The sequence below is a fragment of the Poecilia reticulata genome, chromosome 14 (genome assembly GCF_904066995.2).
Source record: "Poecilia reticulata chromosome 14, P_reticulata-male-v2, whole genome shotgun sequence".
NCBI lineage: Eukaryota > Metazoa > Chordata > Actinopteri > Cyprinodontiformes > Poeciliidae > Poecilia > Poecilia reticulata.
In genome coordinates, this window is record NC_088843.1 from 26767929 (window position 1) to 26790498 (window position 22570).

General features: G+C 38.1%; 1 protein-coding gene across 1 annotated transcript in view; it reads right to left on the bottom strand.

Annotated features, from left to right (window-relative positions):
• Positions 1-8886: 8886 nt before the first annotated feature.
• rars1 (arginyl-tRNA synthetase 1) overlaps positions 8887-22570 on the bottom strand; it is a 36520-nt gene continuing 22836 nt past the window's right edge. Inside the window, exons 13-15 of the mRNA XM_008428441.2 lie at positions 18096-18268; positions 13721-13968; positions 8887-9171 (exon numbers count right to left, since the gene is read on the bottom strand). Of these exons, the coding sequence (XP_008426663.1) occupies positions 9062-9171; positions 13721-13968; positions 18096-18268 (531 nt within the window). The 3' untranslated portion in view covers positions 8887-9061. The remainder of the gene's footprint in view (positions 9172-13720; positions 13969-18095; positions 18269-22570) is intronic.

Consider the following 22570-nt stretch of genomic DNA (forward strand, 5'->3'; position numbering starts at 1 on the left):
GACCTGCATCTTGTTTTGGGTTTTTTTTCTCTCCCCTCTGAGGCCTGATGTGGTGCCAAACAGATTACTGACGATCATTTCAGAGAAAGCTGGAGGAAAACAGCAGGAGTGAAGACGAGCTGCCACGCTGCGTCGCTGAAGAGAAGGAGATTAATACGTCTGGCAGAGTGCAGACTTCCTTATGTTGCTCCTGCTCTACACCCACTTCTGTCGTTTACATAAAACATATTTACATTTTTCATTTATCTGTGAGAGAAACCATAATCGCTTAGAGTGAGATGCCAGGGAAGAAACCGGTGAAAAGGTCCTGGTGGTGATGACTGCTCCAAACAGTAAGGAGGGGAGATAATTTATGTTAATTCCAGTAAAAGAGTGCGGGTGTTTAATTTCTGAGATGCGCTGCTGCATCTGGAGTTAAGAACCATGAGAACCGAGGCTGAACTCGGAGGTGAAGCATCGGTTGCAGGAGACTGAAGAACAGCAGAAATAAGTTTTTGTTTCAGAACATTTTGAATACTTTAAACAGACTTTGTCCAAATGAAACTCTGAATCTAGTCTTCACCCACTCTTGAAGGATGGAAAAACAACCAGTTGAATAAAATGGAATCGGCTTAGAAGAACACACACACACACACACACACACACACACACACACACACACACACACACACACACACACACACACATAAATAAATCAGCGTCATAGCTGAGTCAGATTTTAGAATAAAGAGAAATGTGCAATAAGTTCCGAAATATTATTGCTTTGCATAAACATAAAGAAGGATAGGTGACAGCGCCACCTGGTGGTAGATAGATGTTGTTTAAACTTAAAGCTGCAGAATGTATATTTAATAAAAACAAAGAAAGAAAATTGAGCTCCTCGGTCTTCTCCTGGTACTAACTGCAGAAATCCATCGCTTAGTCAGAAACAGCCAATCAGAGCCAGGAGGAGGGACTTAGCGTTGTCAATCACTCATGCTCACCAGCACCCCTTTGCTCTCTGCTATGTTACAGCTGATTCACCACAACATAGCCTGCCACCAGTGCTAAGGCCAGTTAGCATAGCCACTGATGACAGCAGGTAAACTGAAGACCTATGATAAATGAATTTAAGACACTTCAAGGCTTTTTTTAACGATGTGTGGAGTTGACTGACTGGTTGCAATGAATTTTATTGAGGGATATAGAATAAAGGAGTCTGAATACAAAACTTGTGACATTCCTAAAATAACGGCCACTTTTGACAAAAAAAATATATAGATATGTTTTTTGCCAAGTGTTTTCTCTCTCCCCCTCCCCGAAAACATCTTTTGATAATAAAATGGCAGGTTTTTTCCTTTGTCAAAATCACTCTCTTTTTCTTTCAAAACAGAAAACACTTTTGGCAAACATGACTTAGGCCATTATTTTAGGGAGGTGACAAATTGTTTGCATCATTTTTCATATTTCTAAAATTTTCAAAAAAAATATATGGTCAACTTTACACTTTATAATTCTGCCCTACTTTGTGTTAGTTGTAACTTGAGAGAAGGTAAAAAATCTTCAGTGAACCTATAATTACTACAAAATGTGTAAAATGTTGGCATCTGTTGTGAAATGGAGACTCTACATTTAGGAGAATTACGCTCCACGTGAGGTCGCCCCCTTCTGGCCATCAGATAAAATTTTGCCTGAAGGCTCAACAGAAAGCTACTTTGATATTTCCACAAGCTGTTTGACCTTTAATGAAACTTGTTCATATAAAGTGAATCCATTTATGAGTGAATATTTGTGCTTAGTGCTCTCACACACACCACCAGGAGGTTCCAGAAAGCTGCATCCTCCTCATCTCAGCCAACATCCACTCAGTTTCTCCCTCCACATGTGGTAACAAAGAGGCACTGCCGTCTTCCTCCTGAAACATCAAACTGCAGCACAGAAAAGTCAAGTTTATTTGTACAGAACATTTAAAAAAAAACATTACATTACGATGGGAAAATGAAGAGAAGTAATGAAAAGTTGAAATCCAGACTATGTTACGGTTATTAATCCAACTCTAAACAGGTGGATTTAAAGGAAATCAGTGTTTCAATTGTTTTGCAGTTTTCTGGAAGTTTGTTCCATATTTGTGGTGCATAGAAGCTGAATGCTGCTTCTCCATGTTTGGTTCTGGTTCTGGGGAGGAAGGGTAGACCAGGACCAGAAGACCTGAGAGGTTCTGGAAGGTTGACACCAGAGTAGTTTTTTAATGTGTTTGATGTAAATAAAATACTATTGGACCAACTTGGTAATTTTTTTGTGTATTTCCAATTTGTGCTTAACCATTCAGTGATTTATAAACTGGATGTATTTTAAAACCTATTCTCTGAGCTCCAGGAAGCCAGTGGAAGGTGATGTGCTCTATCATCCTGGTTTTAGTGAGAACCTGAGCAGCAGCGTTCTGGGTTTAGGCAGACTTGTGAAGACACTGCTGCATTTGCATTGAACATATAATTGCATTCCTGTAGTGTTTCTGTGTGTGCAGAACTTTGCAAATGTTCTGTAAAAGTAAAAAAAAAAAAACATAAGGTTTCCCTGATGCAGAGTTTCCACTAAATAAGGAGTTAAAATCGCACGTGGCACCACGATCCTTCTCCCATTTCCTGTCGTCTTCTTCGTCTTTTCCACCAGTAGTGACATGTGGTTGCTGATCACATGACTCGTGTGATGCGAGAAAGGTGCTTCCATTGCAGTTCTGTAAACGTACCAATGGGGTATATGCCACGAGAGGTGGTGACGTATTTCTGTTTGAATTTATGCCACATAGATTGGTTCCGGGTCCTGCTTGCTCCTATTGTTTTTGGCCAAAGCTGCAAGATCTGTACCATGAAAAAGACGCAAAACTTAAAATATCTGTGAGCTACTGGTACAACAATCGAGTTTTGTGGTGTGCCGTTGTGTCCAGTAATTAGCCGGTACCATCCAGTGCTTAGTTTTTTTCATTTTCCTGCTGATATCAAGGCGACAGCGGACTGTAGCCAAAACTTAGCCACTACAGCTAACACCCGGTTTGTAGCTGCCTGCTATTTCAAAGCTTGAGGATATTGAAGATCCAGCATCAGAAATGGGAAGACGGAGGTTAAAAGGGAGCTGTACGTGTTTCGTTCACTGGAATAATTTGTTGGAGGAAAATAATCCCTCAGGAAATCCACTCCCAGATAGCACAGAATGATTGAAACAACATTCAATCAATGTCACCCATTTCGGCCGCTTGTACCCGTGATCTCGTTCTTTCGGTCATGACCCAAAGCTCATGGCCATAGATGAGGGAGGGATCGTAGATCGACCGGTAAATCGAGAGCTTCGCTTTTTGGCTCAGCTCTCTCTTCAACATGCCGGCCTGTACAGCGCCCGCTTCACGGCAGACGCTGCCCCAATCCGCCTGTCGATCTCCCGTTCCCTTCTTCTTTCATTCGTGAACAAGATCCCCAGACACTTAAACTCCTTCATTTGAGGCAGGACGACCCCCCTGACCCGGAGAAGGCACTCTACCCTTTTCCGGCTCAAGACCATGGCCTCGGATTTGGAGACACCGATCTATGTTTTCGCATCCACCTGAATAATGTGTAGTTGCGCCACTGCACACAGGTAGTCAGTCAGATTAAGGTCCCAAATCTTCGCTTTACAGCCGTTTAAGTGGCACCGACCCACATAAAAACTCCACAGAACAAATGGTACAAATCACGTATTTCCCGAAAATATGATATCTACCTTCGCCGTTTTATAATTATAATCCACATTAGAGTGAATTTTTCCACTTGGCTGCTATAATCTGTTCTTGCGTTACACAACGTAATTTCTCTTTTTTCCCCTGAGATTCTGCTTAGAAAATGAGGTTATGACTGCATTTTGTTTTTAAAATGGTAAATTTAGATTTGCCTCGATTTTTATAAACTAATGCCTCTTATATGCATCATTTTTTTGTATTACTGTTGGTGCAGATATTAGGCGAACACTGTGCTTTGCCTGCTAGTAGTTTAAATTAATTTCAGAGTAGGTAGTATTTTAGCTCACTCTTACTCAGTAACTTGAGTGTTGTTACATCTCTGAAACATTGTTTGCAGTTTCTTTGTGATACCAGAACTATTTCACCTAAACATTTAATTTCCTGAGATATTGTCAATTTATTTTCAAGCAAAACTCTCAAAAAGAGCTGAGGATTTATTAGTTTTGATTACGTTGTGCAGCTAAATATGGACGCTTATTAGTTTTTTAATTTTTCAGGTTTGCATCCTAACACCTCTTTGATGTGTTTCTGAGTCATGATCGTTGTGCCGATTACATTTCCACTGGATCCAAGCACCTGGACCAGCTGACGGCATCCATCAGTCCACGGTCTGCCGGATCATCACAACGTGGACTAACTTTTTATTTACTTGGTTGAACTATGATCTTGAAACCGGAGCACCAGATATGCAAAAATCTACCTGCAGACTTTGTTGGCTACCCTGACACTGCAGTCATCCTGGACGGGGCTGAGCCGGACTTCCTCTCCTCCAGAGGGACGAGTTTTCATCACCAGTAAAGGCAAAACAAGTCTGATGTCTGATTAGCTGCTAGGAAGTATATTATATATTTAATGTTCATTTTGCTATCCTGTTTGTTCCTACAATAAAATGTAATCTCAACATTTCACAAAATTTGTTTTCCCCATTTCTCAGTGTTTACATTATATCAAGTATTTGCATGTAGATCAGGAATTCAAGTGAGATGTTAAAATGCAACAGTTTTAGGTAATACCAGCAAAGAAATGTGAATATTAAGTAATATGTAGTTAGTCATATAATTTAATATAGTGAATAAGGCTGGATATGACTTACAAGATTTTTTTCATACCAGATTTTATTTTAATCGATTCCTCTTGTTCTCAATTTCTATAATAAAATCACAGAAAATATTTTCAAAAAATTACTTTATTTCAATCATCTGTTCTGTGAGTTGTATAAGGGAGCATTACGGTCAGGATACAAGAAATTTTAATTGCAAGAAAGCAGTCATCGTTACAGCAGAATAAAGATGCAATTTTATAACAATGTCTTAAAATTACAAGAAGTCATTTTAATGAGAAATAAAGATTCAGGTTGATTTGATGTAACCAGCTCAGTCCATGTGGTTCTGACATTTGTCAATAATCAAGAGGATGTACATTTCCACCTCAAACTGACCAGGTAAGCATTAAGGTAAAAAATAAAAAAAACTGTATAAACAAATACTGTATACAAAACGGAAAAAGAGCAACTGATAGAAATACTTTCTAAGAAAAGCAAAAAAGTTAATAGCAGGAGAAAAGTTGGCAACATTAGCTCGGCCAATCTCTCCCTCCAGGAAGCCATCAAACTGAACTCCTGTCCAACTCAAACTATATTAAAGATAAAAAAAGAAAACGGAAAGTTAAAATAAATAATGCCAAATTAATAATTCATATCTAATGCGTTCTGGAATCCATTATGGACATTTTAAAAATTTCACAAATCAATTAGAAGGTTTAACAAATGTTTTATTTATTCTGCTATTAGTACAGAATAATCTAGTTAGGTTTGAAATTATCTAGGTGTTGTTTTTAAAGTACAACACATTAAAAAAGCTAAAGATAGTGAAAAATCGCCCTTTAGCTAGTTTCCGAATTAAATGCTACATTCGGAAGCTAACTTCAGCTTCGACTGATAGCTTGGGGACAATATAGACAGATCCATATATGTTTATATAGATATATATCCATATCCATCAATAGATATGCAGATTGCACACTGCACAGATAATCAAAACACTTGACATTTACATAGCACTTTTGTAAGCTTGTCCCTGTTAGCTACGTCAGACATATGAGGCACTATGGTGAATACAAACGATTTAACTTACCTTTGAAGTTATTGTGAAGTTTGACACATCCAGCTTAAATCCTTTATTGTTGTTGGAGCGTTTCAGGACGTCTAAATAATTATATAAGCATCATTAATAGTCCTGCAGCTACTGAGGAGCCACTGTTAACATACTGTTGCCTGTGCACCGGAACCATTCTATGTGGCAAAAAAATGCGGAAGTGCTAAAACGGAAGTCCGTGGCATATACCCTATTTCAATAAAGCCAAAAAAACCCCACGTCATCCTAGTGCAAAAATGTATAAGTTTGAGTTTCAAAATTGCTGTTTCCATTAAGAACATTTATTTGTGTACTTCCAATTTGTGCATTTATATAGTCACTAGAAACACAGTGTCGGATGCTGTGCAGGGGTCCAACAGCACCGGCAGTGTGGTTCTTCTACAGTGCGTTTTCAAGCAGATGTCATCAAACACATTGACAAGAAAAGACTAATTAAAACAACATAACTCTTTGAAAGCCCAGTGAATGTGTCATGAAACTGCTAAAGGTCCTGGGACGAGCTATAAGGTCCTGGGACATATGGTGGTGTGGATATTTCATGAGTCTGAACTCTAAACAACAAGGGTGCGACTTCTAAATCATGGCTTCATGCAACTTTAATATGAATGGAAGTGTAACACTGTCAGGTGGCAGAAGCAGACTGAACAATTAGTGTCTTCCAGGCAGCCTCAGAGTGCCTGTGATTTATAATTGATTTGCAATGGGATTGTCTGCTTCACATTATGAAGTTCTGCTAACAAAGCCTCGGTACTCACAAAAATCCTGAAGGAGGAAAACTGATTTTTCTCTTTTTTAAAATTTGAAACGCATCCCGAGTCAAACATGAGTTTCTGTACATCAGAGACTCGGATGCAGAGTGGGCTGGGAGAATGGTACTGGAAAAAGCAATTAGCTTAAATGGAAGCAAACAATTCATAGTAATTCATTTAGGCCCCTCTGTGCAGACCGTCTACACACAAACATTTTATATTGCTAAAGTTTGTAGATGATGGAAAAAGTAAGTTTTGGAAATAAAGTAAAGAAAAGACGACAAAGTAGCAACTATTTCAGACAGATTTCAAAACAAAAGAATGTGATCAACAAATTCTGGGCACTCTGAAATTGAGATGAGGGCTGTTGTAAATAATTATTTTAGTAATCCAGTAATTTTATGATGATTAATCAAGTTATCAAATTTTAAAAAGTGTCCCGTTCTGTAGTAGTTACTTAAGCTGGTAAAATAAATGCATGAAAGACAAAATGCTAGTAAAGAACAATTCAGTTAATTTTCAATTAAAAAGATGTGAGTTTACAATGCAAAACGATTCAAGCATCATTTTTAGTCTCAAGTTTGAAGTATGAAATACTTTATTATAAAATATTTCTAATAATTTCTTTGTCACTCTTTTTGATCAGCAAGTACATGTTAGCCAAATTGTATTTTATTGTACATATATACAGGCCAGACTCTATTCTAACAAACACCTAATTGTATCTGTGATTGTTAGAACAGAAAGCATTTTGTAATGTTAACAAAAACTCCACCTGTTGGCGTCCATGAACCATCTCCATGAATGTAGCAGAGGTTTCCTTTGAGGACGGAGCGTTGAGGACCTGATATTGTGAAGCAGCCTTATGCATGGAGCCGTTATCTTTTCTATTTAGTTTAAGGTAATCCAATCGTTCAACACTTATCTCTTTATTGGCTGCGTTTCTGTTGCTTGCCAACAGAAACAGCTATGTGAAGATTCCCACATAGTTGCTAATAGCACTTAGCTTTTATCAACATCTTATTGGTGGAAATGAGAGTGATGCGCAACACAAATAATCATTCGACTCGAACACAGTTCACTAAACAGTAAAACATTAGATCATTTGGAAGAAGCTGTGGGTGATATCCTACTGGGGAAAGACTCTACTGTTTTTGGTGCATTTTTTTCCATCAAGAAAAACTATACGAGTTTTTCATGCAAACGCAAAGTTTCATGAAACTATATAGTTTCATATAATGTTTATGTTAATGTTTAGCATTAACAAACTATACGTTAATGTTAAACATTAACAGTGTGTTGATAAACACTGGTCTGAATTCAAGGCTCAGAAGTATGGAAGAGGACACAGAAGATTAGGGATTATAAGAATCGGTCACAGTTTAATCAGTAAGAAAAGACAGAATAATAAACATAAATCTAACATGTTCCTTCAGAAAGTTAGTTTTTCACCTGCACAACTCACATCTTTATCAGTAAAGCAGGTTACTCCCACCATTTACTGTATTGTACAAGTTAATATTCTGATATTAAAGTCCAAATTATGAAGAAAATAGCCCTTAATAGCATCTCTTTCTAGAAGTTGGGTTTTAGATGATTCAGAATTCACAATTTGGTTGATATCTGACAAGTAAAACCAAGAAAAGTTTGGAACATTGTTTTGATGGATATTGCACCTTATACCTAATTTAAAGGTGGTCTTAAAAGTATCAAAAGGCTCCTGATAAAGCCTCCCAGGTCCCAAACTGTGTTTGGGGTTTAGAGTTCTTTAAATCAACGCAGAATAAATCAGGTTTGACCCAAATTAGACGTCAAACTAGAGCTGATCAAATATTGTCAATAACCCTTTACTGAGGAACCCAACTAGAAGCTATCTTCAGAGCAGAGATGTAAATTACTTTCTGACCCATGTAGGCAATTGTGCCTCTGCAGTCACACAAGGGGTTGAAACCAAAAGTAAAACATGGCAGCTCTGTTTGTTTAGCTTAATGTGGGCAGGTGTTGGTGACCCTTCAGTTGGCCATTTCTCCAGGTGTAACAGCATTTCCTTCTGGGCTGGAAGTAATTATCCAGATGTTAACTCCAGGTGCAAATTGGTACTAAATAAACCACAATCTGTAATTTCCCTCCTCTTCACACCTGATATGAAAGGAAGTGAGACATTTCTAAAATTGGCAGTTCAGTTTTTCTTTCCTTCTGCAGAAAGTTTCAGATAAACAACAACAACAAAAAAAAAAGATTCAGTTTCAGAATGGCTCTTTATTTAGAAAAATATCCTTCATATGAGATGATATTTAATGAACCAAACTTAACATTTTCCCTCTGATTTGATAAGATTTAGTCAGAAATGACAGTCCTTTGTAGTACTGACTGAGAGCTCCTGTAGTTTGAGTTGAAATGGGAGGAAGACGGGATCACATCCTCTGGACCGGGCTGAGGCCCAGGATGTCGAAGCATTTGGCCATGATGGAGGCTGTGGCTTCACACAGCAGCATCCTCCACATGTTGATCTTATTCACCTCACCTAAAGACAGAGAAACAAATTCATTATTAAGCTTTTCATTAGATCTGCCATCAAGTAATCTGATTTTTCACAACTTGACCCATTAAAAGGGGAAAAAACCTAGTTATTGACTCAGTTTGAACCACTTCAGAACTCTGTTTTATTTAGAGTCTAAACTTTAAAATCCACCAAAAGTTTCCATCTTATGGGTTAAAAATTATAACTCATAACAGGTATAATTTGCATTGATATTAGGTTAAGCCAAGTCAGATTTTTAATCATACTTTCTAACTTTTCCATAATTTTGGGTCTGAACAGTTGAAAATAAAATAAAAACTCAGAGCTAAGAGTTTTACCTTAAACCTAAAGTATAAAAACACCTTTACGGGGAAAAAACCCCCCAAGTTTTCTTTAAAAATTTTATTTAAAAAAAAAGGTGCACGGTTAAATCTGATGAAGATTGCTGTGGGCAGGAAGGATCTCCAATAGCAGTGAATCTGCAGACATCTCTGACTGAAGAGTGTTGCTATATCATAATCGTATGACTATTGTGACATGCTAACAGCTCCATGTCAGGGCAGAAGAGTCAATATTTCAATAACGTCCTGGCTGACACTCCAGCTAATCCACCACATTTGCTTTTGCCGATACTCTTGAACTCTCTAGAAATTCGAAAGACGTTGGAGTAGGGGATGTGATCAATGATCGATGGAAGGAATAGCAATTACTGCTTTTTTGTTCGAGTAGAAAAAAAAAAAAACTTACAAGAAAAATAATAAATCAGAACTAAAATGACGTAACTGAGCATCACAATTCTAATTTGTATGTTGTTCAATTATGAAATGATAAAATATAAGCTCAAAATTAACATGGTCTTAATGCTGGTTGACTGGAAATGTATGTTAACATTACGGATGGAAACTAGAAAAAAACAGGAAAAGGAAGATGATTTCTTTTAATTACTGCATTTACTTAAGATACAGAGGGCTTGTGCAAGAAGATTACTTCAGTTGCAGTTTTGGCTAAAAACTTCCAGCTTTTACTTTTTAACAAACTTCATCCGTTTACTTGTACATTTCCCTTTTCCTAAGACAGCACAGTCAGTAAAATGAGTCTTGGACAAAAAAACCCAACAGATTATCTTGAGGCTAATGCATGAACGTTCTCTGAAACCACAAGACATGATCAAAGATGGAAAGTAGAAATTAAGAAAATGTTTGGTAGATATTAAATGAGACCAATGTTGAGGCACCAACAAGTGATCAGAGGTCAGAAGTCAGATTTAACGACACTCTCTTTAGTCAACAACAAATAAAAATAAATGACCCAGACATCCAGTGCACAACGAGCGTCCAGCTCATCAGGTCGGAACCACGTGACGGAGCAGAAACCCAGTGGTCCATAACGAGCAGCGCAGGCTGCATTAGGCAGAGCGCTCGTTAAAGAGGCGTGGACGTCTGCAGACAGCAAGCTCTGTCTGTAATTTACACAAACAAGACGACGCATTAATGTGAACTGAGGAAAGACGTTCACATTTACATGTGAAAAAAAAAAAAACAGCAATGAGGAAAAAGTTTAGATTTAACACACATTGATGCTTCCCTGGAGTTACCCGAGGGAATCAAGGAGGAGAGAAACAAACAGAACGTCTCTGGTTGAATATGCAGAAACAAAACAAATTTCAGAACTGTCATACTTCAAGTTGAAACCAATAAATCAAACAATAAATTAATTAATAGCATGATAAATTGAAACAAGATTGATCATTTCCATTTGGATGACTAATTCTTGCATCAAAGTCTGGCTTCAGTCTGACGCACTGGTCCAAACTAGACCTTTTTTTTTAAGGGTAATTTTGTTTAGAGAATCTTATATGTTGCTTAGGGTGTTTTATTTATTCATTTTCCATATTTAAAATATCTTCCAGTACCAGTGTTAAATGTTCATTATGAATAAAACTTTATCGATCTGTGAAAGGGTGGACTTGCATTATTTCCAATGTATTGTTTGAAAATGGTCTCAGAACAACAAAATTATAATTTTTCACAATAACTTCTGGGGCAATTTATCATCCAGCAAAGTTTGTTATTGTGAAATTTTAGTTCCGTTTTTTTAAGCAGTTCAGTATTTTGTTCATTTGATGTTTTACAACTTGATTTAAAAGTCTGAATTGTGCCTTGACATAAAGCAAAACTGAAATAAGGCATACTTTATGTCCATCTTTAATGTAAAAGCATAGTAAATGCTTTCAAATAGAGAAAAAAATCACAATGAACTCCTACTGGAGTTACAGCTTGTGTGTGGAGAATTAGCATAATAAATCAGCTCTAAGCCTGAAGTGCTCACACTCCAGCACGGCAGGGATAAAACACTTCCAGGAAGGAGGACTAACATACGGCGCGCTGCTTTTAGTTGAAACCCCATCAGAGTGAGACATCCCGCTAATCTGCAGACTCACTTCCAGAACACTAAAACATCCATTTTTAAAACTAAACAGCTGAGAGGAAGAAGACAGAGATCCGTAGAGCTGGAATTGCTTTTCTGTACTTAACTATTAAAACCATCAAAAAAGTTGCTCCGATTTGAACAACAAAATTCCAGACTTTTCCATCTTTGTTGTCATATCTTTATATTTAAATCGGCATTTTTAGTTCCTCGACTTTTTGAGAAAGACAAGGTATGATGAAAATGTAATCAATCTAAGAGGGGACGCTGCAAAAAGCACACAAAAAAAGCATGCTGGCTTTTTGGATTGTTATTCATTAATTAGCATATATGCCAACAGGTTGTTAAGTAAGTTGTACTGAAAAGCTTTCCTGCTGGCTTATTTTACATTTTAGAGCTGAGAAAAGCAGGTAGAAAGGGAAAACCTCTCTACCGTAATTTGTGGGAAAACAACTTATGAACAAAATAAAATCTTAAATTATGAATATCTCTTCAGAGGTAGAGAAACACAAATGAACCAAATTTTAAACCAGGCAAGTAAACCAGGAATTTACTTTTAGTCTGAGTGAAAATTCCTTCGATGACTAAATATTAATCCATTAAAGGTAATAAATGGATTACAAGTTTTCTGCGCATTTCTCAGGTCCAATAGTTCTGTTTCTTTTAGTGAATATTGAGAAGAAAATGACAGACATATGGACAGATGGATGAACTGAATGATGCATTTGGACAGATTGACAGTCCAAATGCATCAATCCCATCTGTCCAATTTGCATTGGATAGATCAGCAGTTTGATAAAAGGTCAATGATTGACTAATGGAAAAACAAAGGGATGGACAGATGTATAAATTCATACAACATTAAGAGTGTGTTCACACCAGACCTGTTTAGTTCCCTTTAACTGCCTGGTTCGTTTGTGGAGGTGTGAATGTGTAATCGAACTCTAATGTGGACCAAACAAGTGAACTCTGGTCCACCTACAAACACCGGTCTCCACTTGGTTGAAATACACTTTGGTGCGGATAGAATGCATATGTGAATGCCAGACAGACCAGAGACTGCTCCAAAAGCAGGAAGGGAATTACAGCGCAAGCCATTCTGGGTAAATTCAACCCAAACAAACACACTAGTGGGAGAGAAAAGGCTTGTGGCCTTTTACCAGATACAAAATAGAAATTCACTAAAATCTGATGCTACTCCATTTTTGTTTAGTTTTCCTGAGGAAGGAAGTTGTGCTCAGTGTCTTCAGATGTTTTCAGATTTTTTTCCTTCAGTAGTTATAAGTGCACTGCCCCCACAGGCGATGGAGAGGACAGGTTTGTCAAAAGGTTTGGTTTGTTTTGACAGTGCGGTGTGAGAGCAAACTGCAGCAGCTGAAGATGTAACAAAAGTTGCAATTTCAGTCCCGAATTGAACCGAGTCTACGGGACTATCAGGTGAGTAAACTCCCCATGACACTTCGATTGGGAATGAAGCCTGGAAGCAAATCAGTTTCCATACCTATTCTGACCTGGAAAACAGTTAAAATCCAGATGTTTCCACTGTGTTGTATTCCTTAACTTCCTGAGGATTTGTACACTTTTCCCATGGTAAAATTCAAGCATTTTCAAGGTAGATTTTCAAACTTCTCCAGCACCATGTGGAGATAAAAATACTAATTAATCTAATTATATGACATTTATTACTGTTAATAATGTCTTAAGATATTGTAGAGCAGGGACAAGGTAAACTAAAATGTAAAAATTTTATGTGCTGCTCACACCTTATACATGAATGGTGCAAGAAATGTACAAAAATACCTCTAAAAAATTACTCTTCTTGCATTTTCTGGCATTCAGTATATAGAAATAATTTTAATGATTATAACCGTCCTAAAACAAGAAATGTTTAGTCTGATTTAGTTCAGACTGAAAAAAGTGTGTGTGTCTTTTTATTATGTGTAAAAAAAATGGTTTCAACTGCAAATAAAGTTCTAAATTTAGGCTTTTAGTCAAACGTTAGATTGCACTTCATTATAAAACTGTGCAGTTTGAATATCAAGTATCTTTCAAACCTTGAGAACACTTAATTGAAATCCAAGAATTTTCAAGGATTTCAAGCACCTGTTTCTGTTTGGAGGCTCACCTGTCTGCCGGTCCTTCTCCACGCAGTAGCAGCTGTCGTAGAACTCAGTGAAGGTGGTGGCGAGCTCGTACAGGTAGTCGCACAGCGTGTGCAGCAATAGGTCGTCCAGGATCTTCTGCAGGATTTCCGGGAAGCGCAGGATGCACTTCCCCAGCTTCCACTCCTTGTCATGGTCCAGCAGGATCTCTGTGGTCTCTGCGGCCTTCTTGAGCAAGGCCTTGTCCAGGTTGGCCAGACGGGCGATGGACCTGGCAGGTCCATCAAAAGAGAAATATATAGACATCCATTCACTGCAAGGTTATTACACTTAAACCTAATGAAATAATGAAGTTAGAAAACATCTGACTAAGCTGAAATAAATAAAATGTTAATCAATTATAACTAGCTGGAACTATATGGTACGTTTGTAAAACTGACACATAATAATTCTTATTACTTATAATATAAGATCAGATCCTTCGTTTGGTGTTTATGACGTTTTAGCTTTTCAAACTGTGAAACTTAATTGTTTTTCCCCACACACAGTTTACATCAGCTGTCTGCAAATTATGGTAGTCTGTACTCCTGCTGGTGGCTTTTAATCCACAAAACGTTCCATGAAAAAGTTGAAGGAAAACACCCGAGTCAGTTGGTTATTCAATAATGACAACATATTTTTTGAAAATGGTATCTTCTGTTGAGTATTCATTACCCAATCGGTGTATACATAATCACAATACTTTGACCTTTTTTAATTCTGCTCTTATACTTAATCAAAACATGTAAAACCTAAAACTATTACTATAACTAATAAAAACTAAATATTTAACTAATAACTAATACAAATGAGCAAACAAACTAAAGACTAACTAAGACCGACAGAATTACACAAAAAGTAAAAAATAGGGATGCACAATATCGGCACTAAAATGAGCATCAGCTGATATTAGTCATTTTTTAACATATCGGTCCGATAAATAAAACTGGGCCAATATTAACAACCAATAATTTTCTAAGTACATTTTTTTAATGTTTTTCTTAAGAGTGTCCAAAGGAAAGGGCATTGAAAGACATAGAATATATATATATAATACTGGTTGTCAACAATAACAGATTGCTGTTATTGGTGCATCTCCAGTCACAATGAAATAAAATTAAACTATAATGAAAAACTTACCACAGTTTGCCACACTGATTCACTGTTTAAACATTTAAAAGCCAGATCTTTAAAGAGGTTTCCTCTTTCTAATCTGGTTTGAAACAATAAAAAGTGCAACTTCTGATCAGGTTAAAGGACTTCAATCTTTACGTCTCACTTCCTGTGACTCATGAGGGGGTCAGTCACCCACAGTGAGTGAGCTATTGATTGACAAATCCTCTGAAGTGAGACTCTTTGCTAGAAAAAATTAAAAACTAGATAATCTCTGCCAGGCATGCTGCCATCCAGATCCTAACTCCTCCAGGGAGGATGGAGAGGAAGAAGAGGCGACGCTCGATACGGCGGGGATAAGGAACGCCCCAAAGACTAATCCTCCAACACAGGATTATGGGTAATGAAGGTAGATGTGGGAGGTTTTCCAACCGGACAGAGAAGAGAAAGATGAAGATTTTACTTCCTAAACTTTTGGATTTCTTGATAAAACAAGAAAGTGTGTCGGTATAAGGTTTATCGAAATGCTACAGGAGAGACGAGTCCTTCCAGGTGTGAAACTCAACCAGGAAAAGCCAGGATTCCTGGAAGAGCTGTGCAGGTTGGCTGCCACCAAGGAGAGGATTGGCAAACCACAGTGTTATGAACAATAGCTGGAACTCAACTCAACTCCTCCATCCTCAAATATTTAGAAAAATGACTACAAAAAAGGTTAGAAATGTGTATATATATGTAATTCTACTTTTTAGATTTTCACAGAGTGCCTTGAATTTTCAAATTATTTTGTTTATTGGCCAAACCAATGAGTTATGTTTAGAGGTGTGCCGATCGATCGGCCACCGATCATAATCGGCCGATTTCTGTGAAAAAGTGTATGATCGGTGATCACCAATCATTGTCTCTTGTTGCCGATCACACAAACTGATCACCTTCTTCTCATTTCGCAGCCTGCCTGTGCAGCTGGGCTCCTCTTTTCTTCACTCTGCGCAAACGCGCAGCAACAAATCCTAAGCGATGTGGAACTATAACGCACTGAGTGAATGGGGAAGTTTGCGTGTTACGGCGGAAAATTACCTCAGGATTGAAGCACGTCAAAATGCATCAACACGACGAATCTAATACAGCATAAAAACAATGCAATACTTGACAGAGTTTGGCTATATCAAGGCTCACTGCAGTAAAAAAAAGACATATGGAGCGATTAGATAACTGCAGGTAAAGCAGCGCACAGCTTTTTACATACGTATTAAAACTTTCGCTGTCCTAACACGACAGATCATCTCCTCTGCCTCCTCCCTGTTCTGCATAATTACTCCGCTCAGTCAGAAACAGCCACTGAGAACTAGCGTTAATCAGCTAGCCATGCTATCAGGAAGTTTTCATTCAGTAACTCAGGATTGTTTATTGTAATGAAACCTGTATTTGCCTTTGAATGTTAAGTTTTATACTTGAATTTTTTGGCAATGTTGAGAGGTTTTATTTTGACTTTTTGCATTATTTATCCTCTTCAGAGCCTTCATATGCTTTCAGTCTGTTAAAGATAGTATTACCGATAGCAGTACAATTTGCACAATGCCTGTTATATTTTGTTTTTTCTTGGACAAAGTTATTAAAAACAAGTTTTTGTCTAAATTAAAGGAATTCATGGTTCCTTTTTCCACATAATGTATCCAGTAGTGCTTATGATTTTAAAAAAAACAATAATTACCGTATTTTCCGCACTATAAGGCGCACCGGATTATGAGGCACACCTTCAATGAATGGCCTATTTTAAAACTTTTTTCATATACAAGGCGCACCGCATTATAAGGCGCATAGAATAGACGCCTCAGTTTGGGTTGCCAATTTGTTCCACATCCACATTTGTAAAGAAGTGGTCCCCGAGTGCTTTATATAGTAGGCTGCCCCAGTCGTTTCACTCACGGTGTTGCGATATTGTGCCCAACTGCTCTCTGGGTAACACAGACCAACCGACGCGCTGCCGCCGCATTCTCCGTCACTTCTTCTTCTCCGGGCGAAAATGAAGTCGGCGGCTGCTTACCGTAGTTGCTAGACCTGTTGTGCCTCAATATTGGTCCATATATAAGGCGCACAGGATTATAAGGCGCACTGTCGGCTTTTGAGGAAATTGAAGGTTTTTAGGTGCGCCTTATAGTGCGGAAAATACGGTATGATCGGAATCGGCAGGAAAAAACCTGATTGGCACATCTCTAGTTATGTTTCATCCTTTTTGTCCAAACAGCTAGTGATGCAAGTTAGCAATTAATGAGTTAATTTAAGGTTTATTTATCTTATTGATCAAACAACAATTAACTGATAATCAGCTATTTTGCTAAAAACCTCTTTATATAAGAGAGTCGACCATTATCATGTCTCACATTATTAAACTTAGATATTAAAAATATGTAACAAAACAGGAATGTCTTAGGTTGCTGAACTGAAAAAAATAAAATATGTGATACGCATAAATCCCCATGAACGAAGAGATGTTCATACAGTACCGTCTGTGGTTGCTAAATGCTAAAACATCACTACATGAAGTGTATTAACTCCTTCTCAGCCCTCAAACTCAACCTTTCTTATTGGTATATTATTTTCCATAATGTTACAACTTTTCTCTGTCATAACATTCTCGCCTTCCTAGTCATTTTTGGTTGAGAAGTTGATGGTGCTCCGTCATGCAGCTTGGCTGAATGAGAGCCATTTAGGTGAAACTTACAGTAAGAAGCTTGTCAACTGTTTATATTTTGAAACATAAAGTGCTTTTTCCATTCCACAGCAGACTCTGTTTGGGCCTTTTCTCTTTTTTCCATTCTAGTATGGCCGCCATCTTTGTTTCTGTATCAACGGTCTGGTTCAACTTAATGAAACCCGCAGCACCCTCTGATGGATGGGGGAAAAACTACAACACCAAGAGAAGGTCTAAGCGGACATTACTAGTGAATCGATTGGAACAAATGTTAATCTAATAAACCATTACTCAACAATTAATTGTAAGTAATTGTTTGCATCCTTACCAGCTAAGCTCAACAAGAAGCTAATAGTTACTAAAATGATAATAAAACCCTGCATACAGTTGACAAAATTCCCAATAATGAACTACTATTTGCAATGTAGAGGACAGTAGGGTGTACAAATCGTACAGCATCTTAAAAGATCCGTATTTCACCAGTTTTCAATGTCTCTCCACCCCTTCGCTTTTTTTGCTGGAAGCCACAGATGCTGAAAGAAGTGGTGGGATTGTACCTGATGCGGGTGAAGGCGTAGAGCAGGTAGGCCGCCGTGTTGCCCCGGTCGTCTAGCATCTTGTCGAAGGAAAAGACGTAGTCGTTGATGCGGTTGTGAGACAAGTCAGCGTATTTGATGCAGCCAAAAGCAACGGCTCTCTGGGCTTTAACAAGCTCTTCTGGAGTCAGCACCTGCAGAGATGACAAAATTAAGACCACAATCAACAATAAATGGATGGCCTTCATCAGACTGTAATAACTGAAGACTGTTTCACCTTCTAAGAGTCAAAGCAGTGAGCTGAGTTTAACTTCCATCATTAGTTTACTGAACCTGAGGCAGAGATTAAACCAGCTAATCTGGTTCCGACTCCGTAGGGAGTAAAGAGGGAGATTAAAATGAGAGCAGCTGAAAATAAAAACCTGCAGTCGAGCAGAACAGACTGAGACCACCATGTGACTCGACAAGACAAGAATTAACAGGACAAATCCGGACAAGGTAAGAGACGAGTCATCAAATTAAACATGAAAGGAACTCAGAAAATAGTCATTGATGTATACAATTTGAACAAAATGTAAATTGGACAGACGGACAAAAAGAAAACTGGATGAAAGCACAGAAGGTCAAGTATCTAGGGCTACAAGATAGAGAATTGTTAGCAAGGTAAGATGGACAAACAGATGGAAGTTAAAATGGACAAACAGAAGAATGTGATGTAAAGGACAGACTGATTCAAGATAAATTGGACAGAGTCGTGGGCATACGGAAGTGAAATTAGATGGATGGACAGAAGGTAAATTGGACCAATGGACAGATAGATTGAAGACAGACTTGATGAATGAATAGACAGATGATAATTTGGAAGGACAGACATATAAAAGGTAGATTGTTGAATCTACCTTCAATATGTTTGCCCAAACAGGTAGACAGATAATTTTTTTAGTGTATTTAGCAATTTAGCATTAGCAGAGCTAAGATTCTTTAGTGAATTAGCGGTTAACAAACCTAACTTTTCCAAACATGTATTCTCCATTACAACCATGGCGACCCTTCTGAAAAAAGTCCACCAGAAAAAGAACAAGTAAAGAAAATATATGATTTCTATGATTAGACAAAAAAAATTGGATGGAGGACAGAGTGAAAGTAAATTTGACAGATGGAAGGTAAACTGGATAGATGGTCAGATTCCATAAGAGCCAAAAAGTATTCAAGATGGTACAAATACTTTAAAGTCTAAAACAATTTCATTTTATGACAGTTTTTTCCCTTAGTGGATTTAAATCTTTATGCAAACTCAACATCTTTATCTCTTCTTTGTTAAAGGTCTTTTCAGAACACAGATGGACAGATGACCCGGTCTTTAGCTGCTGCTGCCTTTCATAAATCAATCAAAAGAAGCCCAAAGGTGTCTTATAATGGGGTCTGCTCACATCCAGGGATCCAGGGCTAATCTTTCTATCAAGGTCTCACCAAGGTTGCAAACCAACACAGCTCCAAGTTTCATTTTCATTCCTGCAGTTCTCAGTTTTATCGGATGAGATTATTTCCAATCAGTGCCACAGGACACACCTGTGTTTCCGTCTGTTGTTCAGGTGTGCAAAAAACAAGAGACGCTGACCTGGTTGGGTGCTACCAGGAGCTTAGGGTGCAGCGGCATCAACACTCAGCAACTTTCAGCTCAACAGATTCTGATATTGGGAAGAAACTTGCATGGAGACTGATGCCAGCACGGTTTCCCTGCAGGTCCACCTCGCCCGGCAGTCTGCTGGCTGCCTGGGTCAGTGCCCACATCTACCATCTGCTAACTGAAGCTCATTAAAACCGACTGCAGACACCGAGAACCTACGTCTGCACAGTTGACACTGCTGCAGCTTCAATGTTCTTCCTTGAGTTTCAATGGGTTCCTACAATCTCCTCATCTTCTGTCTTTTTGAAGTATAAATACACAAATTCATGAGAAATGCTCTGCAGATACTTCAACTGCGGGGTAGTGGCCACAATCCAATCTTATTTACCTCCTCAAAGGTATGAAAATCAGCCACTGTCCCCTTTTGCTCTGCTATGGAGAGCCAGGAGGGCTGACTGATAGACCTGCTCACTGCACTCTTTGTGAATTCGTCTTTATTAATCTGCAGTCTGAATTGCATTTCCTCCACTCTTCGAGAACTATTTTCATTATGTGGTCACTTGGCCAGTTATTTTCCTAGTGTCACAACTGATCATAGTTTAAAGGAAGGAAAAAAATTGATCTAATAATCTTTATTACGCAAATGTCTACACATTTGCGTTAAACATGCCACTTTTCAGACAAAAAATTATAAAAAAAATAAAAAAAATCAGCCTAGACCAAAATCAAAATTGGCTTTTGAAAGATCGGTAATTGTCCAGAAAACTCCAATCAGTGCACCCAACGTCAAAATCATTATTTTGAAGAAATCAGTTACTTTACACCTCAAACTCCCAAATCAACTTTTTTTGATGTCTACATGAGTTATTTAAGGTTCTATCTTTATGTTTCTGTTAGGCCTCAACGACAATTTATATTGCCATAGATCAATATCAATATCATTTGATCAATATCAATAGATAATATGTCCAACAGAATATTCAATCATTTCATTGAACCCTGAACCAGAACTGTGCAATATTTTACCTGGAACTGTCTCACCCCTTGTCTCCTTCAGTAGAATGGTACATAGGCAGCTCTATTCTCCCATTTGTCACAGCGATACATGGATGGACACCTGTGTCAGACTTTATGGTGGGTTTGGGAAACAGGAGTCGCTAAAGTTACTAAATATATTAAAGTTTGTAATATAGCAAAAGTGCTTCCAGCATTCTGACCTCAGCCCCACTTTCCCCCTGCGCTCATCCCCACACCACAGTGTATCTTGGCTCTGCCCACTTCTGTGGAATTTTTTTAAATTTGCGAGAGGCAGAGTTTCACACAGGGTTGTTACACTTAAATTTTTGTTTTTTTGTTGTTGTTTTTTTTATGTCAAATTTTGTATAATCATGACTGATTTGTAAAGTAATACTAATGGAAAAACATCGAAGGAGGTGAATACTTTTCACAGACATTATACCGTATTTTCCAGACTATGAGGCACACCTAAAAGCCTTAAATGTTCTCAAAAATCAGCAGTGCGCCTTATAATCCGGTGTGCCTTATGTGTGCACTGAATTCCATAATCTGTCCCTGATACAGAGACGTAAAGTGTACAGTACGTACACTGGCAGCAATAAACCAATCAAAGAATTGTTGTCAGAGTTCTGCAGCATATGCCTCCGGTAAAAACCAGATAGGTTTTTCCACGCATCACTGTCCCTGTTCATCTGCGACTCCATGCGCGCCCATCTCACTGCTACTGTGAAAAAGGAAGTGAAGCAAACTAATTCGGAGTTTGCCGTCATTCCGGGAGGATTAACAAAAGAAGTCCAACCGCTGGACATTGGTGTAAACAGGGCGTTCAAAGAGAAGTTGCGAGCGGCATGGGAGCGATGGATGACAGACTGCGAACACACGTTTACTAAAACAGGGAGGCAGCGCCGGGCGAGTTGCGCCACCATATGTGGATGGATTGTGGATGCCTGAGCTAATGTATCTGCCTTAACTGTTGTCCAAGCTTTCGCAAAAGCCGACATCATTGCTGAACAGCCAACAAGACTGACTCCGACTCCGTGAGTGTATTGTTACATAGTCGAATAAAGTTCAACTAAACTTACCGTTTTGTTTCTGCTACCTTTTTTTTTTTGTTGACCGTATGTTTTAGCATCTGGTGCGCCTTATGTATGGGTTAAATACAGAAATGGACTCCATAATTGAGAGTGTGCCTTATAGTCCGGTGCGCCTTATAGTCCGGAAAATACGGTAATCTTTAGTTATGGGAAGGAAAAAATTTAATCCTCTAGAAGTTATTTCTGATATATTACGACACTCATTATGTACATTAATATATTTCAAAGTACAAACCACAAACCAGCCTATGAGGAAGAAACAAAAATAAAAAAAGCTTTTTTTAATTATAATTTTTTAAAATATTTTTTCATTCACTTAAACCAATAGAAATAGTTTGGACAAATTATTCCAGATAGTCTAAGGTTGTATCCGTTAGTTAACATCCACCAACTTTTCCTCCCACTTCAAATCAGAAAGTTATTTTCCATCCATCCATCCATTTTTTACACCCTCTTCCCCATTGTGGTTAGGGGGGATGCTGGTGCCTATCTCCAGCTGTCAATGGGTGAGAGACGGTGTACAGCCTCCTCAGGTCGCCAGTCCATCGCAGAGAAAGTTAGTTTATTTATAAAAATATATAAACACCAGGTCATCTTTGTCAGAGCTTTGCTCTTTTTTTGTAAAAGAAACTTTAATCAAAAGTTTTTTCCAGGGATTTGAGTCCAGAGAGTTCTCTCTTCAGAGGAATTCAATAAGCAGACTCAGATTTTATAAACCACTAAAGGTTTGTCCTTCAGTCAGCAGGTCACAGCATCCT